At 40.3% G+C, this 23,521-nt stretch overlaps 1 protein-coding gene across 4 annotated transcripts in view; it reads left to right on the top strand.

The window, feature by feature from the left end:
- LOC123504668 (monocarboxylate transporter 10-like) overlaps positions 1 to 22,280 on the top strand; it is a 70,426-nt gene extending 48,146 nt beyond the window's left edge. The window contains exons 3-12 of one of the 4 annotated variants that reach the window (XR_006674911.1): positions 574 to 725; positions 1,128 to 1,367; positions 2,553 to 2,753; positions 3,770 to 3,913; positions 6,111 to 6,336; positions 6,573 to 6,688; positions 7,218 to 7,311; positions 9,647 to 9,705; positions 14,213 to 14,239; positions 17,647 to 17,750. Coding sequence is in view for 3 of the 4 variants with exons in the window: in XM_045255431.1 (XP_045111366.1) it covers positions 574 to 725; positions 1,128 to 1,367; positions 2,553 to 2,753; positions 3,770 to 3,913; positions 6,111 to 6,336; positions 6,573 to 6,688; positions 7,218 to 7,311; positions 14,213 to 14,239; positions 17,647 to 17,768 (1,322 nt within the window). In the remaining variant the exon portion in view is untranslated. Of the gene's footprint in view, positions 1 to 573; positions 726 to 1,127; positions 1,368 to 2,552; positions 2,754 to 3,769; positions 3,914 to 6,110; positions 6,337 to 6,572; positions 6,689 to 7,217; positions 7,312 to 9,646; positions 9,706 to 14,212; positions 14,240 to 17,646 lie in introns of all 4 variants that reach the window. The other 3 variants (XM_045255431.1, XM_045255433.1, XM_045255432.1) reach the window with 3 other exon arrangements.
- Positions 22,281 to 23,521: the final 1,241 nt, after the last annotated feature.

Raw genomic sequence — 23,521 nt, forward strand, 5'->3', positions numbered from 1 at the left:
ACAATCACAGCTTTCAGGAGCAGCTTAGACGCAGATGCTGTAGTCAAATTTGCTTGTGAGAGTTTACTATGTATTGTTACGTATTATGGTATTCAAATTCTGCTCCTCACTATTGTTGAAGTGATCATTTTTGTCAAACCGTTCTTATTGCAGTTTTAAAGTATTTTTTTTAACTTTCTTTTATTATCTTTTTTTCTCTCTCCTTTTCTGCAAGTCAAAGCTAGAGAACGCTGCGATGTGGTGTGGTGTGGTGTGGTGTTACGTCATCCTGACCTGACTGCCCCTGAGATTGACAAGATTTTTTCATTATAATTATCAATAGTAGAAACACTCTTGAAAACCTCGCTAATCATCTACGTAGCCTTGGAAAACATTTTTAATGGTGTTTTTGTGGTTCTAGAGGCAGAACGACAAGATTTCTTCATTATAATTGTAGAAACACTCTTGAAAACCCCTCTCGTCATACCTGTGCCCATAGGAAATAGTCGTGGTGAGAGAGAAGAGCGTTTTAGAATGCTAGTACCTATGTGTCGGTGTGCTTGCAGTTCTCACCCCGTCTTTTCCCTCCCGCAGCTATGATGATGTCGCTGGCCATCGGATCCACCTTCCTCTTCTCCGTGCTGGCTGGCGTGCTGACAGACTCTCTGGGCATCAGAATCACCACTCTCATAGGCGGGGCGCTGTCCACGGCTGGCATGTTCATTTCCTCATTCTTCGCAGACAGTGTAAGTGTTTGGCAGGGTTAGGAAACTTAACTCTCTCTCTCTCTCTCTCTCTCTCTCTCTCTCTCTCTCTCAGGCATTGTTTTTTTTTTTTTCTGTCTGTCGTGTTTTCTCTCTCAAAGTATAGCAAGTGTCACCGTCCCAGTGTGTGTGTGTGTGTGTGTTACGTTGCAAATCCAATGTCACGTGTTTTTTGAAGACCCCCTCGTTTTTTTTAACTCTTTTCAGTATGGTGACACATTTTTACCTTGAGATTTGTGAGTGACTGGACGACTTTATTGACATTAGGAAGGGTCTATGGAGGTCACAAGATTACTGGCAGCAGTCTTCACTATTTTGACCTCCCACTTAAGTTTCTGAAGCTGTATAGAATGTATTAACCACCATCAATCTCTCTGTCCCCAGGTGGAAATACTGATGTTCACCTACGGCATTATGTTCGGTGTCGGGGCGTCGCTGGCTTACACCCCTTCCCTTGTCATCCTCGGCCACTACTTCCAGCGGAGAATGGGCATCGTTAACGGCTTTGTCACAGCTGGCTCTTCCATTTTCACCATCGGCATGCCCTTCCTGCTCTCCTATGTGCTGGAAATGGGCGTGCAGACTACCTTCCAAATGCTGGCTGGCCTCACTTCCTTCCTTATGGTGGGTGTGGTGAAGGAAAGGGAACGTGGTAGTGAGACGAGCTGTGATGGGTGCCAGGGAGGGTGTGAGGGAGTGCCAAGGTAGTTAGTGGTGACATAAGGCAGTAGTGAGTGTAGAGTGAAGTCATGGGTAGTGTGTTAGTGTATGAATAGGTTGTGTGTAGGTTAGTGTGAGAGAAGAGAGAAAGGGGTGTTTTAGTGTAGTTTGACAATAATTCTCTCTCTCTCTCTCTCTCTCTCTCTCTCTCTCTCTCTCTCTGGTAATGTCTTCAATGTTTTTCTTTTTATTTTGTTTCGTAAGATCTGCATTTTTTTCATCATTTCTGGTACTTAATTCTCTCTCTCTCTCTCTCTCTCTCTCTCTCTCTCTCTCTCTCTCTCTCTCTCTCTCTCTCTCTCTCTCTCTCTCTCTCTCTCTCTCTCTCTCTCTCTCTCTCTCTCTCAGTGATCTTTGTTTTGTGACAATATTGTCCGAAAAGGCATTAATTTTTCACCTCATCCTTTGTTACCTAAGCTATCTCTCTCTCTCTCTCTCTCTCTCTCTCTCTCTCTCTCTCTCTCTCTCTCTCTCTCTCTCTCTCTCTCTCTCTCTCTATATAACTTCTTACCTTAACCTTTATATGGTGTGTGTGTGTGTGTGTGTGTGTGTGTGTGTGTGTGTGTGTGTTTGGTTAACTCATTTACACTTTTTTTATCTTTCTTTTTTTTCCTGCCAGTCAAGGTCACCCATATAACCTTATCTGTATGAAGATAAGGTTATGAAATGAGCCCTTACAACACACACACACACACTCTCTCTCTCTCTCTCTCTCTCTCTCTCTCTCTCTCTCTCTCTCTCTCTCTCTCTCTCTCTCTCTCTCTCTCTCTCTCTCTCTCTCTCTCTCTCTTACAAACTTTAATTTCTTCCTTCAAAACTGTAGAAATCAATAAGAACTAACAATTCTTTTTTTCTCTCCCCTGTCTTGATCTTCATAGTTTACAGCAGTCATTTTCAAGCTATTCATGATCACACTACACTTTTATATTGCAGACCTTAATTTCTCCTTCAAAACTCTATAGAAATCAATAAAAAACTAACAATTCTCCCTCTCTATCTCTCTTTTATCTTGATTCTGACAGTTTGCAGCACTAATCTTATATATAAAAGCTAATGATTCTCTCTTTCTCTTTTTCTCAATCCTGACAGTTTGCGGCACTGATCTTCAAGCCGCTCATGCCCATCCTGCCCCAGAGCCGTCCCCAATATGACAACTCCTGCCAGGGTCGCTGCAAGAGCTTCTGGTCACGCATCATTAACTTTGAGATCTGGCAGAACAAGCGCTATGTCATCTGGGCGCTGGCCATCCCCTCAGCTCTCTTTGGTTACTTCGTTCCCTACATCCATTTGGTGAGTGGTATGGTGGTGGTGGTGGTGGTGGTAATAGTTGTAGTAGTAGTAGTAGTAGTAGTAGTGTTGTTGTTGTTGTTTATCTATCTGCCTCATAGTAGTAGTAGTAGTAGTAGTAGTAGTAACAGTAGCAGTAGTAGTTTTTGTTGTCCATCTTTCCTTCTTCTACTCCTCCTCCTCCTTATCTTATGTTCTTAACTGCCTCATGGGTGCAGTGTTTGATAGTGATGACAGCAAGACACTGACGATTTATTGATACCTATGGTGGAAAAAATCATGTTAGCTTTTATTGAGCAAGAGGATTAATTAACCATATATGTATAGTGTTATTGAATTTACACTGATAGATTCTCAACGCAAACATTAATTGATGTTACCAGTAAACAAATCAATAGTAATAAGACAGTGACCTTGTTTTGCTAATAATATAAGCCTTGGTATTCAGTTTCCTTTAATCTCTTCAATACTGGGGCACATTTTTAACTTGAGATTCGTGTATGAACAGACCATTTTGTTGACATTAGGAAGGGTCTATGGAGGTCAGACGATTAATGATCACAGTCTTCACTATTTCAATCCCCACATAAGTTTCTGAAGCTCTATAAAAATCAGCAAGTAGTAACCAGAATGAATATGGAAACATGTCATGGTACTGAAGGGGTTGAGATAAGACATTTCACAACATAGAGCCTCACTCATCCTGTCTCTCTCATTTCCAGACTGAGCTATGATAATTAAAAGTCTTTGCACTTATGTAGTAAGAAATATACCTAAGCTCATAATAACTTCATCATCAAGCCAACTATCTATTAAAATATTTTTAATTTAATATAAAAGAAGACATTTCACAATTTATAGCCTGACTCATCCTCTCTCTCATTTCCAGACTGAGCTATAATGGTCAAGAATTGTTTGCAGGTGTGTGTGTGTGTGTGTGTGTGTGTGTGTGTGTGTGTGTGTGTGTGTGTGTGTGTGTGTGTGTTGTGAATTGACTGAAGGGTGTGTCTTTTCTCTAGGTGGCGTATGTGAAGGAAGTGTTGGGTGAGGACATCAACTCCCAGCTGTTAGTGCAGTGCCTGGGCATCACCTCGCTGGTGGGGCGCCTCGTGTTTGGCATGGTGGCAGACAGACCCTCCATCAACCGCATCTTCCTCCAGCAGGTGACTTAAGCCTGCCTCCTCCCATGCAGTGACGTACAGAGACAGGAGTGGACTGATGGGTTTACACACACACACACACACACACACGCCCGGTAGCTCAGTGGTTAGAGCGCTGACTTCACAAGCCAGAGGACCAGGGTTCGATTCCCCGGCCGGGTGGAGATATTTGGGTGTGTCTCCTTTCATGTGTAGCCCCTGTTCACCTAGCAGTGAGTAGGTACGGGATGTAAATCGAGGAGTTGTGACCTTGTTGTCCCGCTGTGTGGTGTGTGCCTGGTCTCAGGCCTATCCGAAGATCGGAAATAATAAGCTCTGAGCTCGCTCTGTAGGGTAACGTCTGGCTGTCTCGTCAGAGACTGCAGCAGATCAAACAGTGAAATAGTGAAACACACACACACACACACACACACACACAGTGATGTCGTTGACGCAGTGTGTGTCAATCAGATGAGAGATATGACAGGAGTGGACAAGGAGACAGGACACAGAGAGCTTAGCTTGGGCCCTGTAATACACAAATAGGTAAATACACACACACACCCCTATTCACCTAGCAGTGAGTAGGTACGGATGTAAATCGAGGAGTCCTTGTTGTCTCTCTCTCTCTCAGGCCTATCTCTCTCTCTCTCTCTCTCTCTCTCTCTCTCTCTCTCTCTCTCTCTCTCTCTCTCTCTCTCTCTCTCTCTCTCATTTGTAAATCTTTATTCATGTTTATTGTTGCATTTTTTATTAAAAAACAACTTTGCATTATTTTTTTCTCAGATTTAGGGAACATAATTTATTCATAAAGTAGGCTACTACTGTAGATTACCTTATCTTACCACCTTATAAATCATCTACCTTCCCTTGGCGTTCTCTCCCAGATCTTATTCCTCCACACAGTTAATTGAATTGTCACCAAGACACAGTGTTATCTCACCACTAATCTCATACTTCCGTCTTGATTTTTACTATTAAATCTTATTCTTTCACATAATTTATTTATAAATTACCAATAGTACAGTGGAACCTCAGTTTACAAATGTTCCTGTTCATGAACAAGTTAGTTCACAAAAAGATTTCTCAAACAATTTTTTTGGGGGGTTTATGAGCAGTGCAGTGTCTTGGTGTGTGAACACACAAACACTGCATAAACACTCTGAGCTGACAAGCACACACTCACTCACTCAGTAGGGTTGTGGCCTGCTTACCCTCACCACTAAGATTATCACATTGGCAAGTGTTTAGCTTATCACTTATTTCAAGGTCAGGTGCCTTCCTCAGCTGTCTGATGGTGGGGCTAAACCTTTCCCCTTGTCTTGCATCCAACATATGTGTGCCAGAAGGAAATATTGCAACATATGTGTAAGGCATGGAGTGTTGTGGTGGTGATAACAGCCATGCTGAGGCAGGGGGTGTTGTGGTGGTGATAACAGCCTGTGTTCAGCCATGCTGAGGCAGGGAGGCAGGGGGTGTTGTGGTGGTGATAACAGCCTGTGTTCAGCCATGCTGAGGCAGGGAGGTAGGGGGTGTTGTGGTGGTAATGACAGCCTGTGTTCAGCCATGCTGAGGCAGGGAGGCAGGGGGTGTTGTGGTGGTGATAACAGCCATGCTGAGGCAGGGAGGCAGGGGGTGTTGTGGTGGTGATGACAGCCTGTGTTCAGCCATGATGAGGCAGGGAGGCAAGGGGTGTTGTGGTGGTGATGACAGCCTGTGTTCAGCCATGTTGTCACACCTGACCCTGTGTCCCGGAGTGTGGACGCCTTAGAAGACAGAAGACCATGCCTGCCACAGACACACAGATCAGACTGGAGGGAGTCAGCACTCCCTGGATGACAGACAAGGGACACAAGGTGGAATGAGGAAGGCACATGCTATCCTGAGCAGCACAAAAGTCTCTTGTGCACACAGATTCCTTTGTTGCAGTGTTTCCTTCCAGCCAACATGTGCTGGGTTCAAGGCCAGACTATGTGACTCATTCCTCATTTTTTGTGGTAAACTCTGAGACTCCCTGCATGTTTTTGCTTTCCCTTCTTTGTATGACTGTTTCACAAGAACATAACAAAATGAGGGAAGCTGCAAGAGGCTGTCAGGCCTGCATGTGGCAGTCCCTGTATGAGCAAAGCTACTTCATTCCATCTATCATCCCCATCTCTTATGGAAAAACATAATTACTGTTACTCTCGTCTCTCATGTCTGTCTCTGCCATCCCTTTCAGGTTTCATTCTTCTGCATCGGAGCCTTCACCATGCTGCTGACGGTGGCCAACCACATGGCTTTCTTCATGGTCATTGCCCTCATCATGGGCCTGTTTGACGGCTGCTTCATCTCCCTGCTGGGCCCCATCGCCTTCGACATTGTAGGGCCGGGCGGCGCATCCCAGGCCATCGGCTGTCTGCTGGCCATCTGCTCCATCCCTCTCACCTTTGGTCCGGCCATTGCAGGTCCCTATAGCTGTGTTTTTTTTGCTTCTTTTGTTATTGTTAGGTGTTTTCTCTCTCTCTCTCTCTCTCTCTCTCTCTCTCTCTCTCTCTCTCTCTCTCTCTCTCTCTCTCTCTCTCTCTCTGCATAACCACCATTGTAACTCCCCACAGTACTTGTTATAAGGAAAAACAAAGGAAAAGTCATCAATATTTTCCTTGGCCATCACCTTCTGCTCACCTGTGCCTCTCCTCCACAGGTGCCTTGTACGACCACCTGGGGAGTTACCTGGTGCCGTTCCTGTGTGCTGGTGTGCCTCCCATTCTCGGCTCCTTCATCCTCTTCTCCATCAGCTGCACCAGGAGCCTGCCTGAGGTTGGTCTTGGTGAAAGGCAGTCTGATCATTGTGACTCACCAAGCTCTAAATTCTGGCGTGTTTTTATTTGCATTGTATTTTTTAGTTCTGTATTTTTTTTGTGTGTGTGTGTGTTTTAAATGCTTGTTTCTGTGTGAGATGTTGTATTTTTTTTTTTTTCTGGTGGTGTTATTCTAGTGTTTTGTTAATATGTTTGTATTTCTCTATTCCTTCAGTCTTTGCTTTAGTTCTTTAGTACCTTCTCTCTTATGTGCATTATTTTTTCACCTATTTTATTTTGCATGTCTCTCTCTCTCTCTCTCTCTCTCTCTCTCTCTCTCTCTCTCTCTCTCTCTCTCTCTCTCTCTCTCTCTCTCTCTCTCTCTCTCTCTCTCTCTCTCTCTCTCTCTCTCTCTCTCTCTCTCTCTCAGTCCATATTCTCCACTCCTGTCACTTACTAAGCCTGGTTTGTGTGAGTGCCAGTGGGTGCCAGCAGGGTGCCGGAAGGGAGGGTGCTAGGATGCTGAGTGCCACTTGTCTGCCCCACAGGGAGTGCCAGGGTCGCCAGTGAGAGAACCACCAGAGAAGCAGAATAATGCCGCAGCTGTGGATGACCCTAGGGAAACACACAGGCTCATGACAGGTAAGGTTAGGTTAGGTTAGGTTAGGCTAGAGTTGCTGCTGCCTGCATTTGGTGGTCAGGTGGTGGTGTGACCTTTTCTGATTCCTTCTTCTGTCTTCTACTTCTTTTTCTTCTTCTTCTTCTTCTTTTTCTTCTTCTTCTTCTTCTTCTTCTTCTTCTTCTTCTTCTTCTTCTTCTTCTTCTTCTTCTTTCTCATCCTCTTTCTTTTTTTTTTTCTAGTCTTCTATATATTTTTTTCTTTTTTTAGTGTTGTAATTTCTTTTCCTTCTGATTTCTCCTCCTCCTCCTCCTCCTCCTCCTCCTCCTCCTCCTCCTCCTCCTCCTCCTCCTCCTCCTCCTCCTCCTCCTCCTCCTCCTCCTCCTCCTCCTCCTCCTCCTCCTCCATTTTTCCTTCCTTTCCTAACCATATATTTCCTTCAGACTTTTCCTCTCATCTATTTATTCATTTATTTTTTGTTCAGTCTCTCTTTTAATCTTTCAATCTCTTAATCCATCTATTTATTCAAACATGTATCTCTCTCTCTCTCTCTCTCTCTCTCTCTCTCTCTCTCTCTCTCTCTCTCTCTCTCTCTCTCTCTCTCTCTCTCTCTCTCTCTCTCTCTCTCTCTGTACCATAATGCCAGCAGCTCTCCTCTCCATTAATGCATTATGTACATTATCAGGCATCTTGAATAGCTTAAACAAGATATCATTTACTGCCTGTCAGATTATATGATAGCAGAGTGTGTGTCAGATATTTGTTGATTTATTTTTCTCCTGGTAAACGCTCACGGAGGTCACTTATTTATTTTCCTGCATCTTTACTAAGCATTATAGATGATACTAGATATTATTAAAGTTATTACTACTACTACAGTACTTTTACTACTACTACTACTACTACTACTACTACTACTACTACTACTTCTTCTTACTACTTCTTCTTCTTCTTCTTCTTTTTCTTCTTCTTCTTCTTCTTCTACTTTTCTTCTTCTTTTCCTTCTACTACTACTACTACTACTACTACTACTACTACTACTACTACTACTACTACTACTACTACTACTACTACTACTATAGTGTTCTGCCTCTTACTTGACTAAGGTTAATGAAGTTTGGCCCTAGAATGCTAGATAGATTAATATAGATTTAGTGTGGTCTAGTCCCTTTGCAAATTAGTGCTGTTATTATTATTATCTCCCTCCCATTCCCACTGTTATTGTCATCTCTCCTTTTCCCTCCTTTATTATTACATCTCTTTCTTCCTTCCTCCTTCTCCCACTGTTTTTATTAATTATTTCTCTCCTTCCTCCCAGTGTTATTTTGTTTTTGTCTCTTTCTCTCTCCCTTCCACTGTTGTTATCTCTCTCATTTCTCTCTCCTAACTGTTATTATTATCTGTCTCATCTCCACTCTCTCACTGTTATCATTCTCTCTCTCTCTCTCTCTCTCTCTCTCTCTCTCTCTCTCTCTCTCTCTCTCTCTCTCTCTCTCTCTCTCTCTCTCTCTCTCTCTCTCTCTCTCTCTCTCTCTCTCTCTCTCTCTCTCTCTCTCTGTTATCTCTCTCTCTTATCTCTCTTCCTCCCCTCCCTTTTATTATTATCTCTCCCTCCCTCCCTCCCCCGCCCCATCATGTTAGTTATGAGATAGCATTTCCAGCTGCTTGTGTCTTTTATGAATGAATTAATATGATGGTCTCTTTACAAATCCTGGAGATGAATGATGAATTATTATTATTATTATCATTATCATTATTATTATTATTATTACTATTATTATTATTCATTTAATTTATTTCTTTTTACAGTTCATTTCATTATTCATTCTTTTTTTTTCTCTCATTTATTTTTTTGGCTTCATAAAGACATTGCCTTTATTACCATGTAGAAACCAGAATTGTGCTATATAGATGACATTTATTACTTGCTAAATTCCCTCCACTCCCTTTAGAACAGACAACAGCTGCATTTAGCTACACAGGATCCACTCACATTACCTTCCCTTTAGCCTCCACCCCACCACCACCATCATCACCACCACTACCACTGCTACTGCTGCTCTGTCTACTCTAAAGTGGCTCCTGGTTTCAAAATATATTGTAGCTTATTGAATTTTTTTTAATAATACTTGTTTTCTATTGATCAACACACTCATCACAAGGCTAGACTACAGTTTTCCTCAAGATCTGACAACTGTGCATTCAGACTCAGACCCAGAAGCCACTTTGAAGTAGATAGACTATAGTGGTGGTGGTGGTGGTGGTTGTCAGAGGAGCCACCCTGTGTGATGCATCCCGTGGCTGTCTTACTTCCCTCTCCACATTTTCTTTTTTTCTCCCTTTTTACCAACGTTGCAGAGGAGCAGCAGAGTCGGGTGTAGACCAAGAGGAGGGAGGTGGAGGAGGAGGAGGCTGGGGTGAGGAAAAAGGAGAGAAAGCAAGAGAGACAGAGAGAGAAAGAGAGAGAGAAAGGGAGGGAGGAATGAGGAAGAGACCATATGACTCTCTTTTTTTAGCTTGCCTTGCTTACTTAGCTTAACAAAAAAACATTAGTAAAAGCATTACTTAATTCATTGGGTTTGTTTGTTGCAAGGAGCCAAAACTGCTGCTGGTCAGTCATTTAGTTATGTGTATTGGACAGCTTCACTTTTCTAAGCTTCTCTCTCTTCAGTGTCCATGTATGAGCTGAGATTTTTGGCTTCCACCTAACACAGGAAACATGGCTTTCTTTACTACTACTCTTGGGGTTTTTGTGAGGGAGAAAGTGGATGACTGAGCCGGTATTTGCTTTTTGGTGACTGATTAACTGTCCACACTGGTGCTGTTGGTCTCATTCACTGTAGCAGGGCAAGATTAATGTCTATTCAGAAATGCCTTCCCTTCTCACCATGACAATTTTCCAAGGCCACAAGGACAACTAGCTGGTTTTCAAGACAGTTTCTTCTTTAGGTAAACTATAAATCTTGGCAGTCTATCACCAGAACCATAAAAAATGTTCTTCAAAACAAGTATCTTCAACTGGTGCCTTTGGAAAGCAGTGATGGTGAGAGAGCAAAGCATTTCAAAATACAGCCCTAACTCACACAGAACAGAGAACCTCAGCCCTCCACCAGCCTGAGATTTGGGGAGTGTGTCTGTGAGGGAGTGACTTGCTCCCTGCTACACTTTGTGGGATGAACAGCACTGGAACGCTGGCAGAATGTGCTGTACTATATAGCTGTTTTGGCATGTTTTGGGAGAAACTATAATGATGATGTGCATTTTCTATAGGCAGAGCTTTGTATATGTGTGTGTGTATGTGTGCATATTTATGTATGCATGTGTGTCATGAGTGTGAGTGAATGAGTGTATATATATATATATCTTTGCTAAAATTACTTCATGTGGGATATGGTCTAACTCACTAACATTAAGAGTGTAGAGGAGAATACAAGGGAGGGACAGAAAGAGGGAGGGAGGGAGGGTTTGATGTACTGTTGGAGCAGCCTTGGCATGACACACCCCTCCTGCCTTAGTGTTGCCCTGGCAGAGTGTCTTGGCTTGTCTGGCCTCACAGGGTGGCCTCCTGTGTCCCCACCACGGCAGGGAGACCTTAACTGTTAGTACTGTAGTGTGGCGTTAGTGTTGGGTCAGTTTTGTTGCCTTTCCTTTGCCTTCCTTCCTTCCTTGTCCATCGCAGTGTTGGGTCAGTTTTGTTGCCTTTCCTTAGCCTTCCTTACCTCCTTGTCCAATAGTGTTGGGTCAGTTTTGTTGATTCCATAGCCTTCCTTCCCTCCTTGTCCATCACAGTGTTGCATCAGTTTTGTTGCCTTTCCTTAGCCTTCCTTCCTTCTTTGCCCATTGCAGTGTTGGGTCAGTTTTGTTGCCTTTCCTTAGCCTTCCTTCCTTCCTTGTTCATTGCAGTGTTAGGTCTGTTTTGTTGTGATTCCTTAGCCTTCTACCTTCTTTGCCCATCAGTGTTGGGTTATTGTTGAGTTAGTTTTGTTGCCTTTCCTTAACCTTCCTTCCTTTCTTCCTTCTTTACCCACTACAGTGTTGGGTTAGTTTTTTTGTGTGTGTGTTTCCTTAGCCTTCCTTCCCTCATCACTTACCAGTGTTGGGTTATTTTTGTTGCATTTCTGTTTTTTCTTCTCTTGGCTGGTCATTACATGCATTACGTTTTTTTCTTGTCTTTTCCTTCATTTATCTTAAGAGTGTTGTGTCATTTGTGCTAGACTGTGTCAGGTAAGATGTGCCACCTTAACTCTTTGAATAACAACAATGCTATGCTCAATAAATATAGGTGACATTTTGGATATTCCCTGCAAGGAAGTACAGCTTTTATGACCCTGTGTTCCTCTCATTGTAATAGCAAGTGATGTGAAGTATGTACTGGCAAACTGATGATCTGAAGGTAAGCCATGAAAGAGCACTAGTGGCTGGGGATCAAAGCCCACTTCAAACACCCACTAAGTCATTGCTACTGTGAGGTGTCTTGAAGCACACAGCCACTCACACCACACTGCTGATGCCCTGCCAATGTTTGCAGTGTGTGGGTCATTGCAGACAGATCCAGCACCAGCCTGACTGCCAGACTATTGCCTCTATTACCTTGAAACCTTAAAACGACTTGACATAATGCTGTATATGAGGCATCTTAAAGCACACAGCTACTCACACCACACAGCTGATGCCCTACCAATCATTGTGTTAAGTCATCGCATACAGCACCAGCAAAGCAGCCTCTCTTACTGGAAGTTAGATGATTTTTACCTCAGATCTTAATCATGCCTCATTTATTGTACTATTAGGTATCATTAGCATTCATCATCCTCTCTGGTTGCATTTTGTAGCTTTATATCAGTCACAGCAGTTTATAAGACACTGAATGAGTTTGTTGCCATTGTATAAGTGACTCAGGTAATGAAATATTTGCTGAATGAAAAGGAGATGTAGTGAAGGCTGGTGAGGGGGATGATGGTGGTTACAGTGGTGATAGTGGTAGTGATGAAGGTTTGTGGGGTTAAATAATGTGGGGATGGTGGTGTTGGTGTTGACAAAGACCAGTGGATGTGTTGAGTTTTGGTTTCAGTGAAGGAGATACAGTGAAGGGTGGTGAGGTGACGATGGTGGTGGTGATGGTGGTAATAGTGGTAGTGATGATGGCTTGTAGGCTAAATGATGTTATAGTGATGGTGACGATGTTGACAAAGGCCAGTGGGGGTGTTAGTGACGGAAGTGTTGTGAAGAATGATGGTGAAGTTGAAGTGGTGATGGTGGTAGTGGTGGTGATGGTGATGTTAGTGGTAAAGTTTATATGAGGAACGAAGAGAATGACTGTTTGATAATATAAACACTTAACTTTCTATTTATATTTCATTTATTTATTTACTTTCATATTGTATCATTGGGCGTGTAGGCAAAGGTGGTGGTGGTGGTGAAGAATATTAGAGAATCAAAGGCATAGGTCTTCAATAACACCAAGACCATTTTATTATTACTTGATTATTAACATGTTCTCATTTGTGTATGTGAATGAGAAGTGGTGACATTGTGTGGAGGGAGATGAAGGCTCCAGAGAGAGAGAGAGAGAGAGAGAGAGAGAGAGAGAGAGAGAGAGAGAGAGAGAGAGAGAGAGAGAGAGAGAGAGAGAGAGAAAAGATGTAGTGGTGATAGTAACAAGAAATAGTGATGGTGATGCAGTGTAGTGACATAATATAGTGTTAGTGGTGAGGTGACAAATGATATACCAATGGTGATGACAAATAGAATGGTGCAATAGTTCTGTGGTGATGGTGGTGGTGGTGGTGGTGAATACAAACAGCTATTGATTAGTTATGGGGGGGAGTGTACCAGTGTTGTATTGGGGTGATGGTGGCGGTAGTGGTGTTGTTGTGTTGTCATGGTGGCAGTGATTAGGTGCGTGGGTGGGTTGGGGGGGAGGGTGGTGACTTTAACATTCCATACATGAAAAGAGAAAGAAAAAAAATAATAATGATAATAATAACTACGCAGAAATCACCTTCATTTTGCCCTCGTCCTTTTTTCGTGGCTCAGATTATTTTTATTACTATTCTTTTACTGTTATTATCTATTTTTTAAATTTTATTATTTAGTGGTTTTATTATTCACATTTTTTAATCAATTGTCTTCCCGGATAGAGAAAGAAAACTCTAGGAAACACACAATACCTTTTTCATAATTGTCTTCAAGTTTCTTTTTTTTTTTTTTTTTTTTTTTAGTTTACTTTTTCTAGCTTTTCATTTAGAGTTGAAACAAATTTTTACTCACCTCTTTTTATTGTAAGTCCAACCTGGCTCTATTTTTCTCCTTAACCTTATTTATTTACACTAATGCTTTGTGTAGCATGATTATTAGAAGCTTTATTTTCTACTGACTTTATTCTATGCTGTTTTGTCTAGTGTGGTGTGTGCGTGTATATGTGTGTGTGTGTGTGTGTGTGTGAATGTTCAGGAGATAAGTACCATTAGCATCTAAGAGTTTGAATGTATATGTATGTATTTTTAAATGTGTGTATGTGTGTTTGTGCATACATTCATAACTCAGACTTACTTAGAGAGAAGATGAGAGATAAAGTACAGGTTTTTTTTTCACTTTCTCTCTCTTTTATTAAATTCTTTTATAAATAGCTCATCATTTTTCTATTTTTGTGTTTGTGCATTTAAGTGACATTGAATTCCATTACTTTTGTGTGGAATTATTGTTATATTTTTTAGTATGTTGTATATAATTTTTCTTAAAGATCATTTTTTGTGTGTTCCTTGTTAGAATTAGTTCATTAATTGTGTGTATGTGCATGTATTTACCTAGTTGTAAGTGTGTGTGTGTGTGTGTGTGTGTGTGTGTGTGTGTGTGTGTGCGCGCGCGCGCGCGTGTCTGCATGCACCAGTCATCAACTCTGCTCACCGCCAACTTAACCCACAGCTAGCAAACAGAGGAAAGCTCGCAGGGGTAAGAATGACGTTGCCTTAAGTCTGCTCATTTTGTTTACACACACACACACACACACACACACACACACACACACACACACACACACACACATATTCATGAACATTTTATGATACATACACACGCACAAACAAAACATGGATACATAATCACACACATTTTATCACACACACACACACACACACACACACACACACACACACACACACACACACACACACACACACACACACACACACACACACACACACAGTAAAGAATGAATTGGCTCAACACAGGCAACACAATAAAAGAATAAGACTAAAATATAGATTAAAATATTATATCACCATTTGAGAGCAATAAGGGCTGAGGAGACAGCAGAAGTCTTGCCCTGTAGTGCATTGGTGGGCCAGAAAGGCAGCATCACTGCCTCACCAGGACAGGGTGGCAGCCTCGACCACCAAGGCTTCATGCGTGTATGGCTTAGCAAAGGCACAGCAGGCATATGTACAGTTATTGGAGGATAACTGTTTGGCCTGTACTCCATGACTTGCTTGACAGAGCTTGCCTTGGCCTGCATGACCATGATACTTTTAGATATAGTAATTTGCATACAGTGCACTAGATACTCAAGATTCCTGCTGCTAATATTTTGCTACATACTTTTTTTTCCGCCTTGCCACAACCATGTCCTCTCTTTAGCCTTGCCTGCATCAGAGGGAAGGATTTAAGGTGGCTGTGGCATTGAACAAGTGGAAGGACAGTACCTAGTAAGTTTGCTTAGCCATATGCCAACTGCATTCTGTCTCTCAGTGTGAGGGTGAGAGCAGCACTGCCAGCACACCACCTCTCCTGTGTCTGTCTCACTGTTGACTCACCACCACCACCACCATCTCCTCACTGACTACTTTCTACAATCTTAACTCATGTCTGCTTGTAACATTAAGTCAACACATTAGAAATATTACTTTAGACTTTACAGTGGAGTTGTGAGAAAGTAAGCATGTAGGAATCTTTGATCTATGTGTATTTCCAACATTCAGGTTACCATGATATATTTGTGAGCTAACTCTTTACCATGAAGTTATTCTGAAAACAAGTGTAGTATTTGAGAAATGTGTGTCTGTGTGCAATAGTACCTATATTCAGTTCCAGGTAATACAGTACAGGAACACAAAAATTCAAGTAGGAAATAAGAATTAAAAATGCCAAAAAGATATACATTATTTACTATGAAAAAACACAACCAAACTGTAGCAAGATAATGTTTAGAAGACAAAGTAAAAGAATTAGTGAGTGAAAACATAGAAGTGTAGACATTGTTTTCATATGAGGAACAGCCAAACTATACACAATGGGTGATAGAAGAAAGCAATCCTGTGGCATAGCATAGTTATAAGTGTTGAGTGTGAGGAGTAGTGAGTGTGGGGTGTTTTTTATGGTTCTAGAGGCAGAATGACAAGATTTCTACATTATTAACTAGAGAAACACTTGAAAACTTTGCTAGTCATCTCTGTGGCTTTGGTAAACATTGTGAAGAGGGAGAAGAGCATTTTAAAGTTTTTTTGTTTGTTTTAGAGGCAGATTGACAAGATTTCTACCTTATTAACTAGAGAAACACTTGAAAACCTCGCTAGTCATCTCTGTGGCCTTCATAAACAGTTGTGATGAGAGAAGAGCATTTTTAAGGCATTTTTATGGGTCTAGTGATATATTGACAAGATTTCTACATTATTAACTAGAGAAACACATAAAAACTTAGCTAATCATCTCTGTGGCTTTGGAAAACAGTCTTGGTTTGAGAGCAAAGCGTTTCTGAGTATGGACTCTTTAAGTGTTACCGTACAGCACAGCACATTGTTCATTATTTCACTCCATAACTTTATTCTGAATTGTCCTTTTTCTCTCACATATATGAACTAACCACTGCAATATTAGTGTACACCGGCAGACATGCTCAGTACAAGATGAACACTCTGTAACTAGACCAACAGAGCAAGGTAGAATGATTAGCAGTAGTACTCAGGAAATTCATGTAAAAAGTCTTGCTATGTTGATGGTTGAGTGTGTGAAGGTGTCATGGGGTCGCTTTGCCTATGATGATAAGGATAATAATAATAATAAAAGCAATAATAATAACAATAATAGTGATAATAATAATGTACAGAAACAAGATAGGTATAATAACTAGCATGCAGAGAGAGAGAGAGAGAGAGAGAGAGTGTGTATGTGACTATTAATTTCACACAAACAGTTTAGGACAAAGGCAACAAATAATTAAGTCAAACCTTACATATACACAACACATTGATAAAACACACACACTTAAAAGAAAAGAAGTAAAAAGATAATAGCAAGAATTGTGCACCAAATGAAGGAAAGACTCCATAAGTAAAGAAACTGAGACAGAATATGAATGGAAAAACACACTCAGCCTTCTTCTATGTCACACTAGGTACACAAAACACACCTAGTCCTTTTACTATGTCACATTCAATCTCTTCAGTACCATGACACATTTCCATATTCATTCTGCTTATTATTTGATGATTTTATACAGCTTCAGAAACTTATGTGGGGATTAAAATAGTGAAGACTGTGGCTATTAATCTTCTAACCTCTATAGGCCTTTCCTAATGTCAATAAAATCGTCCAATCATACTCAAAACTCAAGGTAAAAATGCATCCCAGTATGTAAATAAAATTGTCTAATTATACCCAAACTGATGGTAAAAATGTGTCCCAGTACTGAAGGGGTTAAGGTACATAACATCTGACACAGTTTTTGAGCATGGAAGGCACACTTGAAAATATATTAAATCTTTAATGCAATATTATGTAATCCACATATTTCACTATCTAGCATGAAAATGAATTAGATAACTTAAAATAAAGTATATACACTATAGCTTTCATATTTCATTAAGTGGAGGGCAAAGACAGTGTTGTATAGATAAACAGACTCGCATACACAACCATACCATACCACTCACATACCACCACCACCACATACCACACATGTCACTCCCTCTCACCTATGTCACTGAAGAAAAAACTACATAGATATGAAGGAAGAGACAATTACAACTAGCTAAACTGACAGACACACACAAACACAAGCTTCTCAACCACCACCACCACCACCACATACCACACGTCACTCCCTCTCACCTATGTTACTGAAGAAAAATTATAGATATAAAGGAAGAGACAATTACAACTAGCTAAACAGACACACAAACACACATGCAAACACCTCACACAACTCTCCCACCTATGTCACTGAAGAAAGAACTGCATAGATATAAAGGAAAAGACAATTACAACTAGCTAAACTGACAAACACACATACACACAAGCACTGACCACCACATCAGCACAGTACATCAGAATCATTCCTCATTTTCCCCTTGTCACTTTTGCAGACTACAGAGTGAGCAACGGAGACCTGAGTGAACCAAGACCCCTTCCCAGCAGCCCTTCAGATGAGGCGGTGAAGGTGGATGTGCGACGGCTTGCCCTGCTGCAGCGAGAGAGTTGTGTATAGACCACTACCTCCTCCTCCTCCTCCTCGTCCTCGTCGTCATCTTCCCCATCCTTGTTTCTTGAGGGGATTCGCTCATTAACACTGTCAAGCTCATTATTCTAGTGTAAAGCTTCTCATTTTAGTCCATATAGACCCTTTGTGCCCATTTTTTTAATCACATGTACAGTTTATCAATTTTTTTCTTGTATTTTTAATCTTTTATGGCTTGTTTTTTTTTTTTAATATGTACAGTTAAGCAGGTTTTTCTTATGTTTTTTTTTTTTTTTATCTGTGGCCAGATCTTCATCTCAGAAGTACTGTAGTGTTGTGTGGTCAGTTCTGAAAGGATGAAGTGCCTAAAACTCTATAAATATGTGGTTATTATTTTTTTTATTTCTAAGTGCCAGTCAAAAGTTACTTACAGTGTTGCATATGAATTATTGTAACATATGTGAAATGATGAAGTGCCGATAAGTGTATAAATATATGTATAAATATGTATAATTTTTTTTTTTATTATTTATTTATTTTTTTCTCAATCAGAAGTTTTTTACAGTGTTACGTATGAATTACTACACAAAACAAATGTCATATTGCTCTTGCCTGAATTACTTTTTATTTTTATGCAAGAATGGAAGCTGGCCAAGGGCAAAAAAATTGAAAGAAAAAGGCCCACTTGATTGCCAGTTCCCTTAAATTGTCATATTGCTCTTGACTGAGATTAGAGTGTATATACTTATTTTTTTTTTCAACAGTGCATTAATTCAGCTAGCAATGAAATTAATTATGAACAAAGTATGCAAAGAAAAAAAGGAAAGTGTGTATGTTATGTACAGGCAGACATTTTGTATATTCAACCGTGTTCTCATTTATATTTAGTTATTAGCCCCTTCAGTACCATGATGTGTTTCCATATTCATTCTGCTATTTGATTTTTATACAGCTTTAGAAACTTATGTCAGGATTGAAATAGTGAAGACTCAGGCCATTAATCTTCTGACCTCCATAGACCCTTCCAAATGTCAATGAAATAGTCTAATCATACACAAATCTCAAGGTAAAAATGTGTCCCGGTACTGAAGGGGTAAAGAAATGACTTATCTCTATTTGTAAGTCTTTCCCAGAATGGACTGTGTTGCTCACTGAAGGAGATTTTACAGATGTGTATAGTAGTATAATTTTTAAGCAGAATTTATAGTTATTATTGTTATTAGTCTCATGATCCAATGAGAATATTTAAAGGTTTATATTCATTTTTGTCTGATATGTGATAGATAATCCAAGCTTACATTGCTTTGAAAACACTATTTTTTAGATGCTTCCAGTGAGAACTCCATGTTCTCTGTTATGTGTTCTAAGCACACTCAATTCCACTGGCCAAGTAGTAGCTGGCTGCCTGTCTATCTAATGTACTCCACACTGACTGGTCTGTGAAAGAGAACAACCAAGGTGAGACAGGCCTTGTTGCACTTTAGGAATTGAAAAGGGTCCAGTAATCATCAGGAGTAGACTAAATTCCACTGGCCAAGTAGTAACTGGCCGCCTGCTTATCTAATGTACTCCACACTGGCGGGTCCTTGAAGGAGAGTGGCCAAGATGAGACAGGCCTTGTTGCACTCTGGGAATTGAAAAAGGGTCAGTAATCATTAGGGACAGCTTTGTTCTTGGAAATCTTTGAGTAGGAAGAGTATGATGAGTGACCATTTGTAAGTCTTTTACAATTGGCATTTCTATATTGTTTTTTCCCTGTAATTTAATCAGTGAAGATGATGAAAATGCATTGAAATGTTGGGAAAGGAGGTAAAGATGCTGACTGTCTCATTCCTCATCAAACTCTTCTTACAATATAAGTCTGTAACAATCACTTAAAAAGAAAGTTAATTGGTCCTGATGACTTAACTTGATGTTCAGATGTAATACGCACACAAATTGTCATACATGTTGATATTTTAGTTGATATGGGAGTTGTCTTGCCAATCATCAGAGCGCTGGCTCAATGTGTTGGCCGGCTGTCAAGCATCAGGAAGAGGTGACCATAATTTCTCATCAGTCAGTTCTCCAATGCTTCCTTACAGTCCTAAGGTCATAATTTACAGCTGGGAGTCATGTAGGGGCTCGTATATGTGTACATGTATATGTGTATAGGTGTGTGTGTGTGTGTGTGTGTGTGTGTGTGTGTGTGTGTGTGTGTGTGTGTGTGTGCGAGGTATATTTGCACACAATCACTCACTAACATTGCAGGGACTTGTGATAGTGTGTGGAGGGTTGGGGAAGTGTGTCAGGGAAGGCCTCACTGTGTTACATGTGTGCAGTCCTTAGTAGTCCTCACCCACTAAGGACATAAGGCACTATGGAATCCTTCAGTACCATGATGCATTTCCGTATTAATTTTGCTTACTATTTGGTAAATTTATACAACTTCAGAAACTTATGTGAGGGATTAAAATTGTGAGTGAGGAGGTGGTAGGGAAGACTGAAGCACAAGTTCTATACATACTCTTATGTTTTCATTGTGAGTCTTCACTGAGAGAATATCATTAAATTCTCTCTCTTTGGAAGACTGGCAACTGAAACATGAGGAAATATATAAAGTACCAACCTAAAACTCACTACCTTCTTCCTCACTCATTTGTGTCTTCATCCATATCACACTAGGCATCTTTTACCTGTTCTCCTTCTACTTAAGTACTACCACGCATACATGTCGCTCCCAACAGTGCATCGATATGTGTACAAATGTTCCATGGTGTGTGGGCATCTGTAAGGGTGGGAAGCAAGGATAGCCTCTCTCTCTCTCTCATTGTCACTGGGTAATAGAGGAAAGTGCATCTCTAAGGGTGGGAAGCAAGGGTAGACTCTTTTCTTGTCACTGGGTAAGAGAGGAAAGGGCTCCAATACAACACATGGTTATTGTCCATCTAGTATTTACTGTTATCTTCCTTATTCACATGTTTGTCAAGGAGCATCAGACAGTTCCTGAATGCTATGTGGTGTTTATGAAAAGGTTAATCTGTTAAGTAAACATGCCAGATTTCAGTCAGATCTTGTTTATCCACCAGTTTTTTATACATTGTTTTTCCTTTCCTGGAAGTATGTGTGTGTGTTTGTATGTGTGAAAAGTCAAAGTATCATTTGTTGTATCTGAGAAGATAATGTAGCACCCCACACACACGCCAGAGGCATGATACAGATGGCAGTAAGACAGTCCTGATCCAACATTCAGTCCCTTCATTGTAACATACACAGTGCACAACTTTTGTATTAGATAAAATTCACATGGACCAGTTCCTGAGAGGCAAATGTGCACTTATCATATGTGTATCTAGCTACAGGTAAATTGTGATCACAAAATAATTGCATTCCCCCAAAGAACAAAATGTAAATAAAGAATATGTAAATGAAATGCAGATTCCCTTTATTTTACTACATTTGATACATTTTACAATATTGTTTTTAGGTTAAATGTATAGATTATGCATCCACACATCATGGTAAAGGAAAACACTTGGCTTGTCAGAAAAAAAAGAAGATTAATCACTAAATTATGTTCAGCTACTCTATATTAATGCTAAGTTAGACATACAGATAAAAATGCCAGTCAGCTTATGTTAAAGAAAATTAAAGATTCCATTATATTGATTGATCACAGGAATATATGTATTAGTAACAGTAAGCTGTCCCAGAATAGCATTGATAGATATCCATTGGTCAGGTATGTGATGGTTACTGTGTTCCTGAGTGACAGGCGTAAGAGGTGGCATGGAAAGGAAAAGAAGCAAGTGATGACAAACATGGAGTCTGAATGATGCGTCCTGTGCTGTGCCATAATATTATAAAATGACTCCTTCATTAGTGTATTGTTTTCTTTTCTTGTATATTCATAATTGATAAGTTATTCTCTTCATATGCCATGTTTCCCTATCAAAGCTAACACTTTATTGTCTAAGTCATGAATTTTATCCATCTCATTGTAACATAGGTCATGTGAGGCAGCAACTGAGGCTTGCAGTGTGAGAGACTTGGAGGAGAATGTCTGCAAAGCTTTATTGCAATCTAACTATCTCTAACATTTGTAATTATTATGTAGCTACTACTTTATATCTACTATACTACTTTTGTATCTACTATAATAAGCTTTTTCTTTCTTCTTCCATTCCATCCCTCCATCTTTCTTTTTATTTCCAATCTTCCTTCATCACCTCCCTCCATTTCCTTCCCCACCAGTGCTGCATAGATTGGCCATCACATTCACTACTCTCATCATTCCATCTCTCCCACTTTTACTTTATTTCCTGCCTTCCTCTCCCTTCCATTCCTTCCCGGCATAGACTAGCTGTCACATATTCACCATATTGACGCACTTCTCTGAAACACAACTTTCTGATATATACTGTACTAGAGGAAACATAACAGCATTCTCAATGGAAGGGGCCGGTGTGCTGCAGCATCAGCCAGAACACAGCTACTCTGAGCTCCATGTGTTTGCAGGCCCACCAAAAATGCTCTTTGTCATAATAAAAAGGAGAAAAAGACTGTACATTGACTGATTCTTAAACATCCTGAAAGGTATATATAAAGGGTTTGAATATGAAGCACTATTATGTTGTAATCAAAGACATACATGCATATATTTAGAGTTGCCATATATCAATTATCACACACACACACACAACGATAATGCTGCTGCTGCTGGTACTACTACTACACTCTCTTACATCCTTCCATTACCCATTTCTTCCTCCTGTCACAATTTATGGACTTCATGTGGGAAACAGCAGGAAATGCCTGGAAAACACAGAAAATTAAAGGAAATGTTAACAAGTTGACATGTGGAGGGGCTGGGGTTGGTGGGGTGGGGTCTTGGTCTGGGGCATGGTGGGTGTCAGGTGGTCTAAACTGGAGTATACACAACCATCGCCTTATTTAACACAGTAATGGGCTATTTATCTACTTTATTAGTTGATTCTGGCTTTGCTTCACCCTCTGGGTCTGGAAACACAAGGGAGTGCAGGCAAACATTGGTGGACTGACAGGGAGGGAAGGGATGGCTGAGGTGCCCAGCTGTGGACCAATATTTACGTACGTAATCCATTTTAAAAATCACGAGAAGAAAAAAGCCACCCAGACTGGAATGCACTATATTTTTTGACGCAACAAATAGTTTAACTAACAACCAAAATATAATAACCTTACCGAGTCTTTTGTTTACGTAGCGATGTCCAATCAGCGGTTTGTATTCAAACTTACGGCGCCCTAAACACATCATAATGTCGAGATGGAAAGCACAGCCATACTACATTATACTATATTTTCTGAGTACGAAAATTTTTTGCTTTCCAACTAAATAAAGAAAACAGTGATTCCTTGTCTTATTAAGATTTTTGTTTTCTATTTTGGTACCGTTAAAAGTTTTCAACTTGAAAATGCGAATAGTTAAACAAAATGCTATTGGATATCATTATTTGTGTCATGTTTTTCATACTTTACTTTCTAAGTATTATATCAAGCACCAAAACAATCATAGGCGCGCTAATAAAAAAAAGTGAAAATTATATAGTGCCGAAAGTGTTGCTTCAATGAGAAACAAAAAAACATAGCAAGATACGATGTTATCATGGATTATACCTTGACTTACATTCCTATCAATAAATAAAATATAAACAAAACAATACAAAGTGCCATAATAAGGGAGAACAATCGTGATGTAGAGCCGAAGTATTTTTTGCACCTTTTTTTCACAATCTCCATTTCCCCTCCCTTTCCTCCCCATCCCT

This window comes from Portunus trituberculatus, chromosome 16 (assembly GCF_017591435.1).
Source record: "Portunus trituberculatus isolate SZX2019 chromosome 16, ASM1759143v1, whole genome shotgun sequence".
Taxonomy (NCBI): Eukaryota; Metazoa; Arthropoda; class Malacostraca; order Decapoda; family Portunidae; genus Portunus; species Portunus trituberculatus.